This window comes from Echiichthys vipera (assembly GCF_963691815.1).
Source record: "Echiichthys vipera genome assembly, chromosome: 11".
NCBI lineage: Eukaryota > Metazoa > Chordata > Actinopteri > Perciformes > Trachinidae > Echiichthys > Echiichthys vipera.
This window is the reverse complement of record NC_139836.1, coordinates 18,865,125-18,882,096: the sequence shown is the minus strand read 5'-3', so window position 1 is coordinate 18,882,096 and position 16,972 is coordinate 18,865,125. Positions and strand designations below refer to the sequence as shown.

At 44.7% G+C, this 16,972-nt stretch overlaps 1 protein-coding gene across 2 annotated transcripts in view; it reads right to left on the bottom strand.

Annotated features, from left to right (window-relative positions):
* Positions 1-2,500, bottom strand: part of zmiz1a (zinc finger, MIZ-type containing 1a) — a 29,401-nt gene extending 26,901 nt beyond the window's left edge. For both annotated transcript variants that reach the window (XM_083923024.1, XM_083923026.1), the window contains exon 1: positions 2,424-2,500. In XM_083923024.1, the coding sequence (XP_083779150.1) occupies positions 2,424-2,438 (15 nt within the window). In that variant the 5' untranslated portion in view covers positions 2,439-2,500. The remainder of the gene's footprint in view (positions 1-2,423) is intronic.
* Positions 2,501-16,972: the final 14,472 nt, after the last annotated feature.

Below are 16,972 nucleotides of genomic sequence, written 5' to 3'. Positions count from 1 at the left end.
ACAAGTTAAAAATCCTCCTTTTCCCTCCGATCTTGAGAGGATCCAGTCCCCAGCTGTAAGATTTTAATAACCTTTTTGTGGTAATGACTTCAAGAAGAGGCCGAACATTTATGGGACATGAAGCAGAAGCCTCACGGACTCTAATATAACGTTAAAGGGGATGCTGAGTGACGTTAAACAGGACTCAGGAGACAGGGGTAAATCATTATTAGAAGGGAAACCCCTTTGCTTTTATCTGCTAACAGATGACAACTCCTCTGCTCCCTCTGACCTCAAAACACACATTATCGTTAACAAGGTCAGGTGGGGTGCCTTTTAGAGAGCAAACATAATAGCTAGAATGATCATAAAGTGCCTCTGTCAAAGGGAATACGGCTGCTTGAGGACTGATTGAGAAACTATGGACAATATGTCAATAAATAGGATTTATAATTTAATTTAATGCAGCGTTTCTACACATTTTCCAAAGTAAAATTCAAGCATTTTTCAAGCATTTCAAGTTGCATTTTCAAGCTCTTCCAGCACCTTACAGCTGTGGTAAATTACAGATTTATATATAGCACATGTAGTTTATACAGTTCCTTTCAAATAGATGTCACTGTCCTCTAAAACAACCAAGATTATATTTTGTGAAAGCTTTCTACATTAGGGTGACAAATCAAAGGAAAACGTGTTATGTTTGAAAGTAGGCTTGGCATACTATTTAACCTAAATATGTAAGCAGTTTCAAACACTTTATCCAAAATCAAAGCACTTTTCAAACCTTGAAAACACCACAAAATAAAAATTCAAGTGTTCTCAAGGTTTTCCAGCACCCGTAAGAACCGTGTTAATTGTATTAGTCAACAGTTAATCACGGTGAATGTATTTGAAGTTGTTAAGGAGACGTGAGAATTCCAGGGATTAATACGTAACAACATATCTATTAAATCAAACCATATTATGCAAACAATGTTGATTCCGACAAACGGTCAAATCATGTTGCTGTCAATCGTTTAATTTCCTGCGTGAGTGAGTCTGCCCTGCAGTTTGTACACGGCAGGCAGCCAGCTACAGAGGCTAGCATAGATTCAACATGGATTTAACACCGTTTCACCTCATAAGCCTTTTTTTTTTAGCTTAATCTCCCTCTGAGGACGTACATCCAGGCCCATATTGCTGTCAATATGAGAACAGTGCTCTAAGAGGTGCTGGAGGGTTACTGGGCTATTGATATTCTTGTTTGTCTTATTTGCTGGAGGGGGAAAAAAGCATCTGTTTATTTCAGCTCGTTGTTGAAATGGTTATATATGAAAGACAGCTCCTAGTGAACTAGTGAACAGCTCAGTTATGTCATCTTTTATTGGCCCAGGGATCGGAGTACGACCTCCGTATGTGCAACGTGCCAGAGGGAACAAGAGTCTCCACATGAGGCTAACATTCAGTTTCATTCAGCTAGGACACATCTCATGGGCTATGATCTTTAAATTTCAGTTCAGCGCTCTGATCCATAACCAGGCGAGGTAACGTCACCAAGATAAAATCCTTGAAAGAATGCAAGGACTTGTTGCACGCTGTAATTCTCCAGATAAGAAGCCGTTTGCTCTGCGAGTCTGATGAAACAATTTAGCTAATGGAAACAGTCTCACGCTGAGAGGGATCTCAGTGGTGGGCTCCATTGTATAGCTCTTTATCAGCCTTTAAGAGGCTTTTATTGTGATTTACACATTAATGAGCATTTATCTGTTTGCTCACGCTACCACTTCAGCCAGGGGACAATGTTCCTTCAGTGTTTGAAAGGCTGATCTTGGCGATAGACGTGTGAAACGTTCAATTCCCTGCTCCAAAGCCTCTTTCACACATGTGACTGCGTATGTAAGTGTGTGCGAGGGGTTCTTTCACACACCTGGTGTGGGCCAGTTCTCTGCCCCTGTGCCCAGATCAATGCATCGTAGCTGGTGACCTGAAAGGTGGATAGCTGTGGATAGCCGGTCACCACTGGCTATCCACAGCTTTTACAGTCCTGTTAAAGCCTCTGCTCTCGTGCGTGTGTGTGTGTATGTATGTGAAACGCACAAAGTGGAGAGAAGCAGTGGGTGACAAGGACTTTAACCTCTGTCACTGGCCCCTGACGGCCTCAGCAGCTGCCTTAGATAACTGCTGGATACAACCCTGATGTGACCATAGCCTGCTCCTAACTGTTTTGTCTCATATTTGAAGGGAAAATACAGTAGTATTATAAGCCAAATATCAAATATGGTACAATATGACTATGACATCAAAGTTGTTTTGGCCATTGCACCGTCTAGGTCAACTTATGTAGGCTAAACGCGCCAGAAGTGGATAAATCAGTCCAGTATCCCAAATATAATTATTGTTTTGCTCAGGTCTACTAAAAAGTACCTGAAAAACCCAACGAAAAACCATAATTACTGTTTGCGTACCGTCAGACATCCCATGAGACTTTGCTCGAAAGGTCGCTGGAAGGCCCGGGGATCTCCACACCAGTCGAGCAGCTCCGTGGCCGCTGAATGGAAGTTGGCCGGGTTCTGTAAGTGCTGTGTAAACACAGAGAAAGGAGACTGCCTTAAGACACAATGGGAAATAATGAGCGTTATTTTATTTTTTCAGATTGAGTACAAATTGGAAAAACACTGAAACCAAATAGTTTTCGCACCCTTGCACTCTCCCTCCAAACTGCCTTTATTTAATGTCTTGTGTTTCTGCACAACCCTGTGAGGACCTTGACTCCATCTAATGTACGCCCACTCAGGACTCTGCTGCATTGTGGGGAAGAAGATCACACCCATATCAACAATGATGCCAGTGTTTCCTGTTAATCTCTCTTGGCAACACCCAGCCCTCACCCCCGTGACCCACGCAGCAACCAAATCTTCCCCTCCAATCCTCCCTCCTCTCTCTTCCCCTCATTCATTGCCTGTTTTTCAGAATGTAACAGAGCCTCGGCACCAGAAGTCCACTGGCCGGCTTGGCTGTTCACAAAGAAAACAACCTTGGTCCTGGCAGCAGTGTGTGTAGACTCAATATGTGCCGTTGGTGTGTTGTCTAATCTCTTTCAGTCTCTGTCTGTCTCTCTTGCTTGTTCACTGAGGCCTGAAACAGTTGAGTCTTTTCTTCCCAGTGTCTGAAGGCTACTCAGGCTGGCAGGACACAATAAGCGGTTTTAAAATTGGGCTCCCTTTCTTCGCGGCTCAGGAGGTTAATAGCTCTGAAATGGCGCAGAGCTGCAGCTTGTTCAGTCGGTGAGATTGAGCCCACTTGAAAGCATTTATTATTCTCATCTAGAGCTGAAGCGTCTTGTTTTGTGTGTTCTTGCAGAGAAGGTAGAACTATTGTCTTTAGGGGGCAGCAGAGGTGAGCGTTTTTTGAAAGGGCAGCTTTTCGGCGGTGTGTGACAAAAGGGCTCTTGGGTGTGAACGCAGCCCTACGTGTCAGGCCTCATGAGCATGAGCATCCAATGATATCATGAGCTTCAAGAGAGGCCTTGAGTGACTCATCGTATTTGATGTGAAGATCAGCCATTATAGAGCTAGCTGTGGACTCTGGACTGATGATGAAGAGAAGCGGGGGGTGAGAGATGCTCTTGTTGAGTGAGAGGGAGAAGAGCCTGTTCTAGATGAGTGATATAATCTGGCATTATTGCTGCTTGATGGGACGTGTATCAAGCCTCCAGCACGAGAGGAATCAGAACTGGCACAGCAGGGGCTGTCTGTCCAGATCTAAACTCACAGCTCCTCGTGCTGCAGCTCTCGCCACCAACTCTGCCTGACAACCTCGACTCTGTTGTGAGGGGGAGGACAGCAGAGTGGCTGTGCTGAGTTTTTGTTTTTTTTATTTTGGGGGGGGGGGGGGGGGGGTTGTTCAGGGTTGGATGAGGACAAGAGCGAGAAGGTTTGGGAGGGGGATGGAGGGCTGCGCGGCAAGTGATGGGGTTTCAGCAGACAAAGAGCCAGACGTTTGACAGGCTGTCCTCTTGTGAGATGATGGACTTACTTACCCCTTTTTCAGGCCAGCCAAGGATCAGGCTGTTCAGTGCCTACCTGGCTGCATAAAAAACAGCACAATGCCTGGCTCTCTGCCAGCGGCTTTCCCCAAACCAAAACAACACCCTGCTGGCAGAGCCGCCACAAGCTCTGAGCTCACTGACTAACTCGCCCCCTTTGAAGTCTGCTCTACTACTCATTCTATTAGAGCCAGAGCTGAGGAGTATATAAACAGAACTACAATTAGTGCATTTATTAAGCTAGACATGTTAACTCAGGCTATTTCGGGCTTATCAGTGACGCCTGTGAAAATTACGAGGTGGCTTTGCGAAGGGCGGCAGCGTCAATTCCACCAAATTCGACTCATTTGGAAAAAGCTGACATTTAGGATATAAGGCTTTTCTGAGATTTTGACGTAAAGCACATCACCAAACGCAATCAAAGTAAAAGGCAGAGGCAGCAAGTGCCTGTTTAGATAAAGGTTATTATAGCGGGTGCTTAGGACTCGCTAAGGTGGGGTGGTGGGTTTCGACAGCAGGCACAGAGAAAAGAGATATGTCACCTCATAATCACAAGCTAAAACCATATCATTCACTGATTCACTGTAAGGCACGGTGTCATATGGATATTGGGAGATATAAAGGATCACACCCACATAGCATAAACAAATAAGCCCACAGCCTGCCAGCCTGCCAGCCTGCCAGCGAGTTCTTGTTGAGTATTAATCACAGGCAGAGGCGGTAGCCCTGGGTTATGTCTGACTGTTTCTTTCTGTCTGTATCTGTCTGAAAGGAGTCTCCTGAACGCTGACAGCCAAGGAAGCATTTAAGCAAAACCACAACAAGGGACAGCATACGTCAAGAGTCAGGAACGTGATGCAAGGGAGCCAGCACCAGGAGGGGGGGAAAGTAAAAGTCTGTTATGTTGCTAGTTTCTTTGAAGTCTCTTCTTGTGTTCGCTGCCAGACTCTCTCTGTCTCTCTCTGTCTCTCTCTCTCTCCCTCTCTCTCTCTCTCCCTCTCTCTCCCTCTCTCTCCCTCTCTCTCTCTCTCCCTCTCTCTCCCTCTCTACGACCCTGTGCAACATGATCTGTGTGACTGAAGCTAATAGCCAGAAAAACTGATGCCCATATAAGGTGCTGCGAGGAGAAAGAAGTGTAGAAAAAGAAGGAGAGGAAATGCAGATTCTTGCGTGTTTGCCTCTAGAATCCATGGACTGAGAGACTGCTGCACACAGGTCTTTTGTACACACCTGTTTGATGCACTGCAGCCTGTCATTGGTCTGCTGGATGTGCCGGTCCATCGATGGTAACGTGTTCATCTTGATGTCTCTACCGGGACGCCATTAAAAGTTCTGCGCTCTGTAAAGGAAGCGGAGGAGGAGAGGTGCATCTGTTAGAACATTTTTTTTTTTTTTTGCCAGGTCACACATGTAAAGAGTTTGAAGTTCAAATAGCATTTTAGCAGCTTGACAAATTATCAAACAGGGTAGCCAGCTTATTTATGCACTGACTCATCGAAGGGCTTCATCCACCGCAAGCATGTGTTTTTGGCAAAGGCATGAAACCGAGAATACAGCAGCACAACAAACAGGAACATGATGAAACTGAAAGAAAACGTCCTCGCTTTACCTGTGGGAGATAAAAAAAAAAAAAAAGGAACACTCACTGCAACCAATAAAGGACATAAACTGTTATCTCTCTTTAAAAGTAGGACACCTCACAGTCAAGGTTATCAGCGTGGCATAGACAACAAATTTATACCAACATCTGACCGCAGATAAGATTCAGCTCTAAAGCATCTTTCTTTCTGCGTATACCTGGTTCTGATCCAACAGTGAGCAGCAACAACAAGAACAATTTCAGCCTCCGCGTTCATCACTACAAGAAAGAAACCAGTCAAGAAAGTACTCAAAGAAACGGAGGCTGTATTAATAGGTAGCGTGCTGGTTTGCCAGCGAGGCCTCCGTCCCTCGCCATCCCTCGGTGTTTATCTCCATCAGTGTTGGTCCGCCTCGCATTCCTTCACACAAAAGGCGAACTAAGAGACCACAGGTGGGGAGAGTAGGGAGAGGGGTGCAGGGCTCTAGAAAGCTGCTCAGTACTGATAAAGGGTCCCCCAAGATCCCCCGCTGTGAGAAACAGAGCGAGAGAACGAATACGATGAAAGCGCAGTGCTCAGCCGGGGAGTTTTCATGTGTAATGCTCAGTCTGGTTTGGCTTATCTTAGAAAGACTATTGCGAGTGTGCACACTCTTCTCTCTGTCTCACGCACACGCGCACACACACACACACACACACACACACACACACACACACACACACACACACACACACACACACACACACACACACACACACACACACACACACACACACACACACACACACACACACACACACACACACACACACACACACACACACACTTAAGAGCATGTAAGCACAAAAGCTTGAATTCTTCACTTTGATTAAGTGTAAAAGGTAAAACTTCAAAGGAACACTTTGAGAATAAGAGTGTATTACTAATCCTCTGAGCTTAAGCATTACCAGAGTAGAATTACCTGGAGTGCACTTGCATCAGCCTCGCATGAGTAAGGGGGAATTCTAGGAGCAAATGCTGTCAAACTGTGGGCAGCCATATGTCTTGTCAGGTTACACGGGCATGATGCTGCAGCGGTTGGTGTGACAAGTCCCTACAAAAGCAGCTATCTTTACATTCCGCAGGGCTCAAACAAACATGCATAATATGAACATTATAACTTTGGGTGGCCTTATTCTGCTGTGGTGTCTCCCAGCATCCAGCAGATGTCTCCCTCTCCTGCAGCTAACCAGCACGTCTCTTTCACACACTACACCCGGAGCAAGTGGTCCAGGGAGGGCTCCTTTAAGCCCTGACAAGTGCTACAAATCCCCTTCAGCAGCCAGGCAGCTCCGCGGACCGCTAACAGGGCACGCTCCAGCTCCAGTGCTGGCCGTCTGACCTTGTGACTATTGATTAACTGTTTCTCCTCCAGCTCCCCTTCCTGCTGTCCCAAAACAACCGCAGCCAAGACTGAAAGGGAAGGGGGGAGGGAGATTGGAGAGAGGGGGGGGGGGGGTATCTGCACACACACACACACACACACCTCCTCCCAAAAAACGGGCAGTGCTTTTGTTAGTCGATGAAAAACACGGGCCCTCAGGTTATGCGACTGGCCAGTGGCGTTGTAACTGAGATAAGGAGTCAATCCACCTGACTGACTGACTGTCCAGGCTGACAGACACTTCAGTACCACACAAGGGGTAAAAAAGAAAAAATGTGGCAACATGGCAGAAACCCTCCTCCTCCCCTTCACCATTATCCTCCCTGTTTACTACCAAAGAAAATAAACACAGTAATCATGATAGGAAGCGAAACAAGTGGAATGTTTTAACAGAAAAATGTTGACATATTTGCCTCTACTTCTCAACAGATTGACTGATTACAGCTGAACTGAAAAAAAAAACGACTTAAAGAATGGTAACAGAGTGGGTTTTCTCTCCTATTTTACAGACTTTTCTTTTATGCTTTAGACTTTTTGGGCTCACTGCTGTCGTTTGAGCGTGCACAAGCTGAAGACGGGTCTGCTTAATCTTTATTGTCTTCCAAACATCTTAATCAGCTCCACTCAGCAATGCTTACCAGAGGTGCAAAGCAAAGGATTACACATCCAATTATGCTGTGCATATTACCACCTCCCTTTAAACAGCAGTGGAAGGATGCTGCTGCTATGAATCAGAGAAGAGTAACAAACCACAAATAATACTAACATGCGAAGGAAGCCTCTGTTTCTCTCACTGTCTCAAAAACACACACACACACACACACACACACACTCCCTTTTTTGTCCTTATTTTGCTATATCCAAAGCAAAAACAAGCTGGGGGGAAGTGTGGTAAGAAACAAAAGCAAAGTATTATGAAAAGCACTGGAGTATAGCAAGAAGGGCTCAGTGGGGAAATGAGTGAGAGAGAAAGAAAAAGAAAGTGTTGAAATGATCTGGTCATTATCAGCAACAGCACACAACCACTTATTAATACACACACACACACACACACACACATATGTAGCGTGTAATCACTCATAGCACAAGTGATTTCTCATTTCAGACAAATGACTACCACCTTTGGCAAGTGCAGCTTGCTTTATGAATGTGGTGGCTGGTTGGGAGTTGCATGTAAGTGGTTACACAGGAGGTTATAATGCACTAATACTGTGTATTATATAGGAGTATACACAGAGCAGGGCTGGACAATAAAATGAATATCAAGATCAGGGCTCAACACTAACTTTTAGAAGTGGTTGCGGGGTAGCCAACCCTGCATCAGCTTTTGGTTGCCAAAATGTCACCTTGAATTTTTTTGTACTTAATATATTATACGGTTATACTGTACATCAGCCTAATAAGGAAAACCTGGACACTTGGTTCTCAAAAGTTGCACAATTGTCTGTGATGTTGACGGGTTAATTTGAACTTCCACAGTCAAACAACTTAATTTGCTACGCCATTGTCTCTAAAACAGATGCCTGTGCATACGCAAGTAAACGCAAGGTTAGCATTGTCACATGCTGCAATGTTTGGTACCGGCTTTGACTTTAACAGCAATACTTAAATATCACTAATTCAACAAATATTTAAAAAAAATATCTATTTTAGTGTGCATGTTTTGCTGTCTCTATCTTTTTAAATGTCAAAAAGAGGCTGGCATGATGGAAACCAAGGGCCACGGATTGGTTGTCAATTTCTCAAAATGATTCAATTCAATTCAATTTTATTTATAGTGCCAAATCATAACAAAAGTTATCTCAGGACACTTTACAGACTAGGTATAGACCACACTCTATGACTTATTTATAATTTACATAGGCCCAACAATGTCACCTTAAATTTTTTTGTACTTAATTCAATTCCATTCAATTTTATTTATAGTGCCAAATCATAACAAAAGTTATCTCAGGACACTTTACAAACTAGGTAAAGACCACACTCTATGATAAACATAGACCCAACAATTCCCCCGTAGAGTACGGTGTCAACGAAAACCTTCCCTATAACAGGCAGGAACGTCAGACAGACCCAGCTCTGTGGAGGACAGACATCTGTCTTTAGTTATTATACGGTTATACTGTACATTAGCCTAATAAGGAAAATTGCCAATGGCGAAAGAACACAACTCATCGACATAAAAACTAATTTAGACGAACAGATATTTGTGAAACGGTGAAATGATATGATCATCAGAATAGGATCTTGCTATTAAGGAATGTAGCCACATGAAAGCATCGCCTCTCTAGGCTTACATACTGTAGTGTTTTCTTAAACTGTTTGCTACATTTTTTGAAGTTATGCTGTGGTTTGGATGGGCTCCATGGGCCCCAGAGGGGAAGAAGCATTTTCTGCGCATAAACATTTTTCAGTTTAAGTTTAATACTTGTGGCTTTGCACGCAATCCTATGGAAAATAACATATTTGGTGCCTTCTTATTGCTCAATCTTCCACTGCTCCGTCTATCCTGTATGTAAAGTGTAGAGGGCAGTGCTGAACAATATAAAAAGGAGTGAGTCTGGACAGAGATCATCTTCATTATTCAACAACAGTCTGAAAAAGGAGCACATAACTATCATTCCTGCTCTCTGGACACAGTGGGGGATCTTCTCTCAGCTTCCTCGTCTTCAGTTATATGACCACAGCTTTTCTGTCTCTCACTACCATGTGCTTTTTGCTCCCCTTTTCTATAGCCCTCAGACATCATTAGAGCCACCCAGCATGCGACTCCTTTCCACCACCTTCCATTTTTCCGTTCTATCATTTTCCTCTCCCCGTCCCTCATATCTCAACCCTCCTGCCACTCTTCCTCCCTCCCTCCCTCCCTCCCTCCCTCCTCCCTCTCCTTCCTGGGGCCCTGTGCGGGAGCTGCCATAACAGGAGGTGGAATGGATTCATTTGCTCTAATGTGGTTTGGGCTGCAGCGTGGCACGGCACAGAGCGACACTTTCTCCCAGTGCACAGAGCTGCCCTCCCTCTCTTTCTCTCTCTCCGTCTGCAGTTTGTGTGTTTTCAAACAGGCCAATCAACACCACTCAGCTGTGCTGGCCTCTCTTTCTCTCTCTCTCCCTCCCACAATCTCTGCTCTCAGTGCGTCTGTAAAAAGCCACCAGCCTTCACACACACACACACACACACACACACACACACACACACACACACACACACACACACACACACACACACACACACACACACACACACACACACACACACACACACACACACACACACACACACACACACACACACACACACACACACACACACACACACACACACACACACACACACACACACACACACACACACACACACACACACACATATATTATCTCTAGTGGCAAACTCCCATAGCCAGACAGTCCCTTTTTGCTCTCATTGTCTTTATTTTCTCCGGTCCACTCCACTCTGTCCTCAGCTACTGTTTCTCCATTTTTTTACAAAGCTACTTCCACCATCACACCTCTGCCTTTCTGCCTTGTTTCATTCTTTGCATTATTTTGCTAATCCTCCCCACCACCACCACCACCACCCCTCCTTCTCTCCCAGCGAAGCCAGCTATTGGCCCCATCACCCCCTCCGGCCTTTATAAAACGCAACAGCATCATAACCACCAGCCCCGATAAAAAGAATTGAAATGACTTATCCCAAGGGTGGCAAAAATAAACTCTAAATGTTGCTGTTTGTTTATCTTCTGTTTTAATGTGACAACCACAGGAGCACCGGGCAGCTATGTGACACCCAACACTGCAATGCAAACAGCTGTGATGTGGGGATATGTGAGCCGCTCTGTTGCCGTCTATAAATATGGAGCTTCAGTTGTGGAGTATTGCAGGTATGCGCCACCAGATACCCCGAGAGCAGCCGATTATTTCACCACTCAATGTGTGAGATCGAAAAAGTGCACCGTGTACTAAGTGAGCACAGAGGTGCCCTCTCTTGTAGCTAATAGGGATTGGCGACATAAGACTTCAATATTAGAAACTGAATGTGTTGATATTGGAAGCGTGACAATATTTTAGGGGTGATTATTGCTCTTGCAAAGTACTTGCACAGACTTACCATGCTTACATGCAGACAATCACTAAATACATTGATTTGTTTTTGTTGATAAATTGATTCATCTTTCCTCCATAAGATTTCTGGTCTTGCCTACTGTCTTCAAGTTGCTTGTTTTATGTAACACAAGTCAAGAGCCATGGTATGAAATTTACAGTGAAACTATAAAAAAATATACAAAAAAACAACAAATCCTCATATTTGAAAAACAGCATTTTTTTCTTGATTAATGACTCAATCAATCAATAATAAAAAACTGCCATTGATTTAGGATTGAAGTTGAACTTGTATTTCCCTTGGGAATTGGTGGAGATCAAAAACAGAGCAAAAGTAGAACATTGGATGTCTGCCTTGTGAGTAAAGACATGATGAATAAGCATCTGCTTGCTAACACATTCAGCACTTCAACATAAAAGGGTGATGATATGTCACTGTTGTGTTTACAGCTTGTAGCGCTGCCCTAAAAGTGGTACTGCAGGTTTGAGCTGCCAGAATACTTCGCCAGAACTGCTCATCAGATGGTTAAAAAAATCGTAAAAATCCTCCCCTGAGCCTTTCCACATCTGATTGTCCGACCTTTTCTGAAACTTTTCGGAACCAGAGGTGAGAAAAGAGCCAGGGTTTGAACTTCTTCCCCAAGCTCTCTTTTTTCATTCTTGACACAATACAGCCCTGCGATGATTACACTTATAACCGATTAGTCCATCGACGGAAAATAATCATGCACTATTTTGATTATCAATTCGTCTTTTAAGTCATTTGTAATGCAAAAATGTAAAAAAAAAAAAAAAAATGCTGTTTTCCTCCACTCATACATGGAGATTTCATGATTTTCTCGGTTTTAAAATCAGAAGAAATTGAATATCTTTGAGTTTTGGACTGACAAGACATTTAAGACCTCAGCTTGGACTTATAGACACAAAAAAAAGGTATTTTCTCTATTTTTACACATTATAAAAAGCAAATGATTAATCAAGAAAATAGGCGGCAGATTAATCCAAAATGAAAATAATAAGGAGAGAAAATGTGAACCACAACAACATCTATAAACATAATGAAAATCCCCAGATGATGCCTTATCACATCCTGAATCATGGTCAAATATTTTCTTAAAATAATGTCCAGCCATACTGTCAGTAGAATTTGCTTTCTCTTTTTACATGTATGTGTATGGGCCCATGTTTTTGTTTTCATTGTCATTAATAAGGAAAGGCCATCTATCCAACCATAAGATATGAAATCAGGTCATGAGCAGAACAGAGCTTGAGCCTCACATGATGAATGAATGAACTCCTTATTTCATAGAATGTTCCAGTTGCTGAGGACTATAAATACCAGCTGGAGAAGATTGTATGTCCTGGCTGCCACATACGATTTTCCACTGTCACGAAAGGCAAGATTCTGTCACTCGTGATGCACAAGGGATGAAGCAAGCGCGTGCCTGTGTGTGTGTATGTGTATGTGTATGTGTGTGTGTGTGTGTGTGTGTGTGTGTGTGTGTATCTGTGTAAGGCCAAGGTGTAGCATTTATCCTCATCCCAGACCATCATAGTGGTCAGTGGTACTGAGCCCTTTCCATGAAAGAACAAATCATTCTGAGAAGCATTATTAAGTGGAATAACAGTGGTCTAGTCCATTCTTGAGAAGAATATATGAGGAGATGACAGTGTATCTGAGGAGAGGAAAGGAGAGGAGAGTGATTGACAGTGCAGTCTGACAGGCTTGTGTAAAGCTAACCCTATGGGCCTGACTCCAGCAGAGCAGCTAGCTCACACACCCACCCCCTGTGTCAGCTGAATGGGTAAACTGACAAATTCCATGTCCTTCGGTTTCAGCGACGGCAAACTGCTGACCCAAATGCAATTAAACAACATCTACTGGGGGTGAGTGTAACACATCAACGTACGGTAGCATATGAATGTGCATGTGATAGTCTATGTGAAGGAGAGGGCGATGAAGTGTGTGCAGGAAAGAGAAACAGAGAGACAGGGGGCACAGAGTGAGACTTACAAAGAGTGAGTGTGATTCAATCTGCTCAGTAAGCCATGAAATGGTATTGGTGTCATTAGGGAGAGCAAAAATATATGTGTGCCAGTTTGCCCTCCACTCCCCTTGTCTTTGACACTCCAAAAGCACAATCCTTCCAAAAAATGCAACCAGCCCAGCCTCTCTGAACCCGGTGGAACAAAAACGTCCTACAGGGCTGCAGCTCCTGCCGAGCAACCTTTATTTCTCCCTCCAATCATTTAGGTGATAAACCCAATGCACCATTTAAAAAAAACATATTCCTAAGCATTTCCCATTAACTCATGCTCATCCGCAGTGAACAGCCAGTACAACACAACATGCCATGTGTCCAAAGACTCTCAATGAAGAGGTTATTTGAAGATGTGCAAGGCAGCGCACAAATTATCATTCATTCCTCACAAAACTGATCAATAGCACAAAGCACTGGGTAAATTCAGTCGAAAAAGAAGATAACACATAATCTAACATCTGAGGGAAGTATTTATTGTAAAGATGTGTATTTGTAAAAATACATAACAGAAACAGGCTATTTAGCGCAGAGTACTATTTAACTGATGGTAAGTAGGGCAAGAATACTTTTTACACACCACCAAGCCTGCATTTCTCTCATCCAGTGAGTACAGTTTACAACTAATATAGTATTCAAGTGTTTCTCTATAGAAAAGAAGTACAGAATCCTTATTGATTTTTCTCGCCGACCGTAGAGAGCACCCCCTAGAGTTGGTACAGTATAAGGGTCTTGTTCAAGGGCACTAGAACAAGACTGATGTTTGCTCGTATATGCACCAGGTCCTCTGATAGAACAGTCTGTGTGGCCAGCGATGCAACTAATAATAAAAAAAACCAAACACTTTTGTGCACTCCAAATAAAATCCTTTGACAGTGGATTTTTACTGAAACAGCTAGATAACCTTCTAAACAGTGAGACCTTCCTATACATGTAGAGGGGAGAACGAAGCACCCATTCATCCTTGCTCCATGTGTGTTTGTTCACCACTGTGTGTCGGAGTGAGGGTATGAGTAGCGAGGAACACAAAACATCTGCTCGCTGTGAAAATGAAACAGCCTAATGATGTACACAGAGCACCAGTTTCATTCACTGAAGGCACAATCCACACAGGTACTATTTGGCACAGTGAGTGCAAAAACTAGCGTTGGAAGGCTAATGTGCCTCACTGCAGCTTCCACATAACGCTCTTTCAGTGCTACAAAGCACTCCACTCGTGTGTGTCTATTTGTGATCTCAAGTATTTTTTTTATACAAAGTCCATCCTATCAGCTTATCTTCACGCATGCATGTGTGCGAAACATGTTGAAATGATGTTTGACATAGCGGGCAGTCGGAGAAACCGTCTTTAGGCCTCAAGAGGCTTTAATGTGTCTATTTTGCGAAATGATGTGCTTTCTCTCTAAAATGTTATTCTACTGCGATTCTGCTTGTGAGATTTGAGGTATGTAGAAGGGAGTGCAGGAAGGCGAGACAGACAAATAGATGGGAAGAGAGAGGGAGAGAGAAAAACACTCATACAACATATTACATGTAGTGGGAGGCAGGGAGAGACGTGCACGGGGAGATAGGGGGGAAATGGTTGCAGAGCAGGAGAGGGAGATGGCGAGAGGTCATCCCTGGGTAATTTGTTTTGGTCCTCTCAGAGCGCAGACACACAGGGAGCAGGTAAACCAATTACAGTGTGACATGAATCACTAAGACCTACAGGCAGCCGCGAAGCTGACCGGCCAGCCAGCAAAACAGCGGACCGAGTGCATGCTGTCTCTCTCCCTAAGTGTGGGTCAATCACGAGCCACAGCCGCCGCTCCTCCCTTGACCATGATTGCACATCTGGAGCGAACTGATGAGAGGCAAAAAACAAACATTATTTCCCTACAGCTTTAGCGCTGAAAGACCCTGTGAAGTTCTGATGGCTTTTTTTTCCCCAAGTCTTCAATGTCCTTCTGAAGGAAACACTTCACAGTGGCTGCTGGGAAAACATTGTAATTGACCCCAGCGCGTTAAACTGAATATGCAACGCGATGCAAATGTACACAAACTTCTGTGAACACATCAATCTAATCTGACAGCGTGCCTTTTGGTTCCTCGGTTCCATCCCATCTTCAAAACCGCAAACAATAACGATAATGAAACAGCTCCTTTGAAGAGGCACAAGGATGTCAGATCCTGATGGATGTCAAAGCTGTGCCAAATTCTCCTGGGGAAGGTTATGAGTATTTACACAACAAAGACTTAAGCAATTACTCTAATTTCCTTAATCGCCCAACGGCTGTCAAAATGATGTCAGGCCCCAGTCACATAAACGCCACTGGCTGTATAACTGAGAAGCCGGGGAAACAACTTGTAAATAAACAATCATCTAGGTCTCTTTCTGAGTGGCAAAAGCCCTAATCCTCGAGTTGATGCTAAACTGACAGCGACATTGCGAAAAATCCACGAGAGAGAATGAAGTCGACAAGGAGAGGGATTGGACTGGATTAGATATCGCCCTGGCACTCGGTTTTATTTGATGTGGCCTCGGTGCCCGTTGTAGATTCAGGAGGGGTAAATATTTGATGAAGGGCGTTATGGTGTTGGGCTTGCTGCTGCCAGGGGCTGTTCTAAGGGAGCAACTAATAAAGACGGCAGCCGGCAGGTTGTCGATCTCCGCTGGCTGGGGGTTCTGGCTGTGCAGAAGTGGCTGGAGAGCGGAGCGGGAGCCTGTCGCCCTCTCAATGTGTTTACCAAAGCACCGGGACTTCTAATGTTAGCTCAGCGGGCAAAGATAGCTCTTCCCTTGACTGTAAATCAGTATGCACTCTCATGCATTTATAAACACGCACGCACGCACGCACGCACGCACGCACGCACGCACGCACGCACGCACGCACGCACGCACGCACGCACGCACGCACGCACGCACGCACGCACGCACGCACGCACGCACGCACGCACGCACGCACGCACGCACGCACGCACGCACGCACGCACGCACGCACGCACACACACACACACACACACACACACACACACACACACACACACACACACACACACACACACACACACACACACACACACACACACACACACACACACACACACACACACACACACACACACACACACACACACACACACACACACACACACACACACACACACACACACACACACACACACACACACACACACACACACACACACACACACACACACACACACACACACACACACACACACACACACACACACACACACACACACACACACACACCGGCAGAGCACCAGTGGGGTTGCAGTGAGACACAGTTGGAAGAGATTTCCTAAGATGTTAAATCTACCATGTTGCTGCCCCTTGAAATTAATAAGGGCCTCTGAACTGCTCTCTGAGAGCCACTAACTGGCCATTTGCACTGTCTGGCTCCACTGAAAAAGGCACTCCTTGCTTCCTCTCATGAACCCTTCGCTCCTATTCTGCTTTTTTTCTCTCTCTTGTCTCAGTCTTGTCTCCATCACACCCGCTGCTCTCTTTCCTCTCTCGGTTTGATTCACCCAACAATTTCCTATCTTTCTTCCCTCCATCTCTATTGTCTTCCTTCCATCTCATCCCTCTTCATCTCAGTCCCCTCTCCTTTCTTTCCACCCCCTCCCTCTCTCCCTCTCTCTCTCTCTCTATCTCTCTCTCTCCTGACTCCTTGTTCCCTCCCTCCCACCTCCACCTCCTCCTCTTTTCTCTTTCTCTCTCTCTCTCTTTCTCCATTCCTCTGGCCCTAAAACCAGCCCCTCGGCCGCCCGCTTGCGCTCACTCAGATGGCTGTTACCATGACAACCCTGTTCTTTCA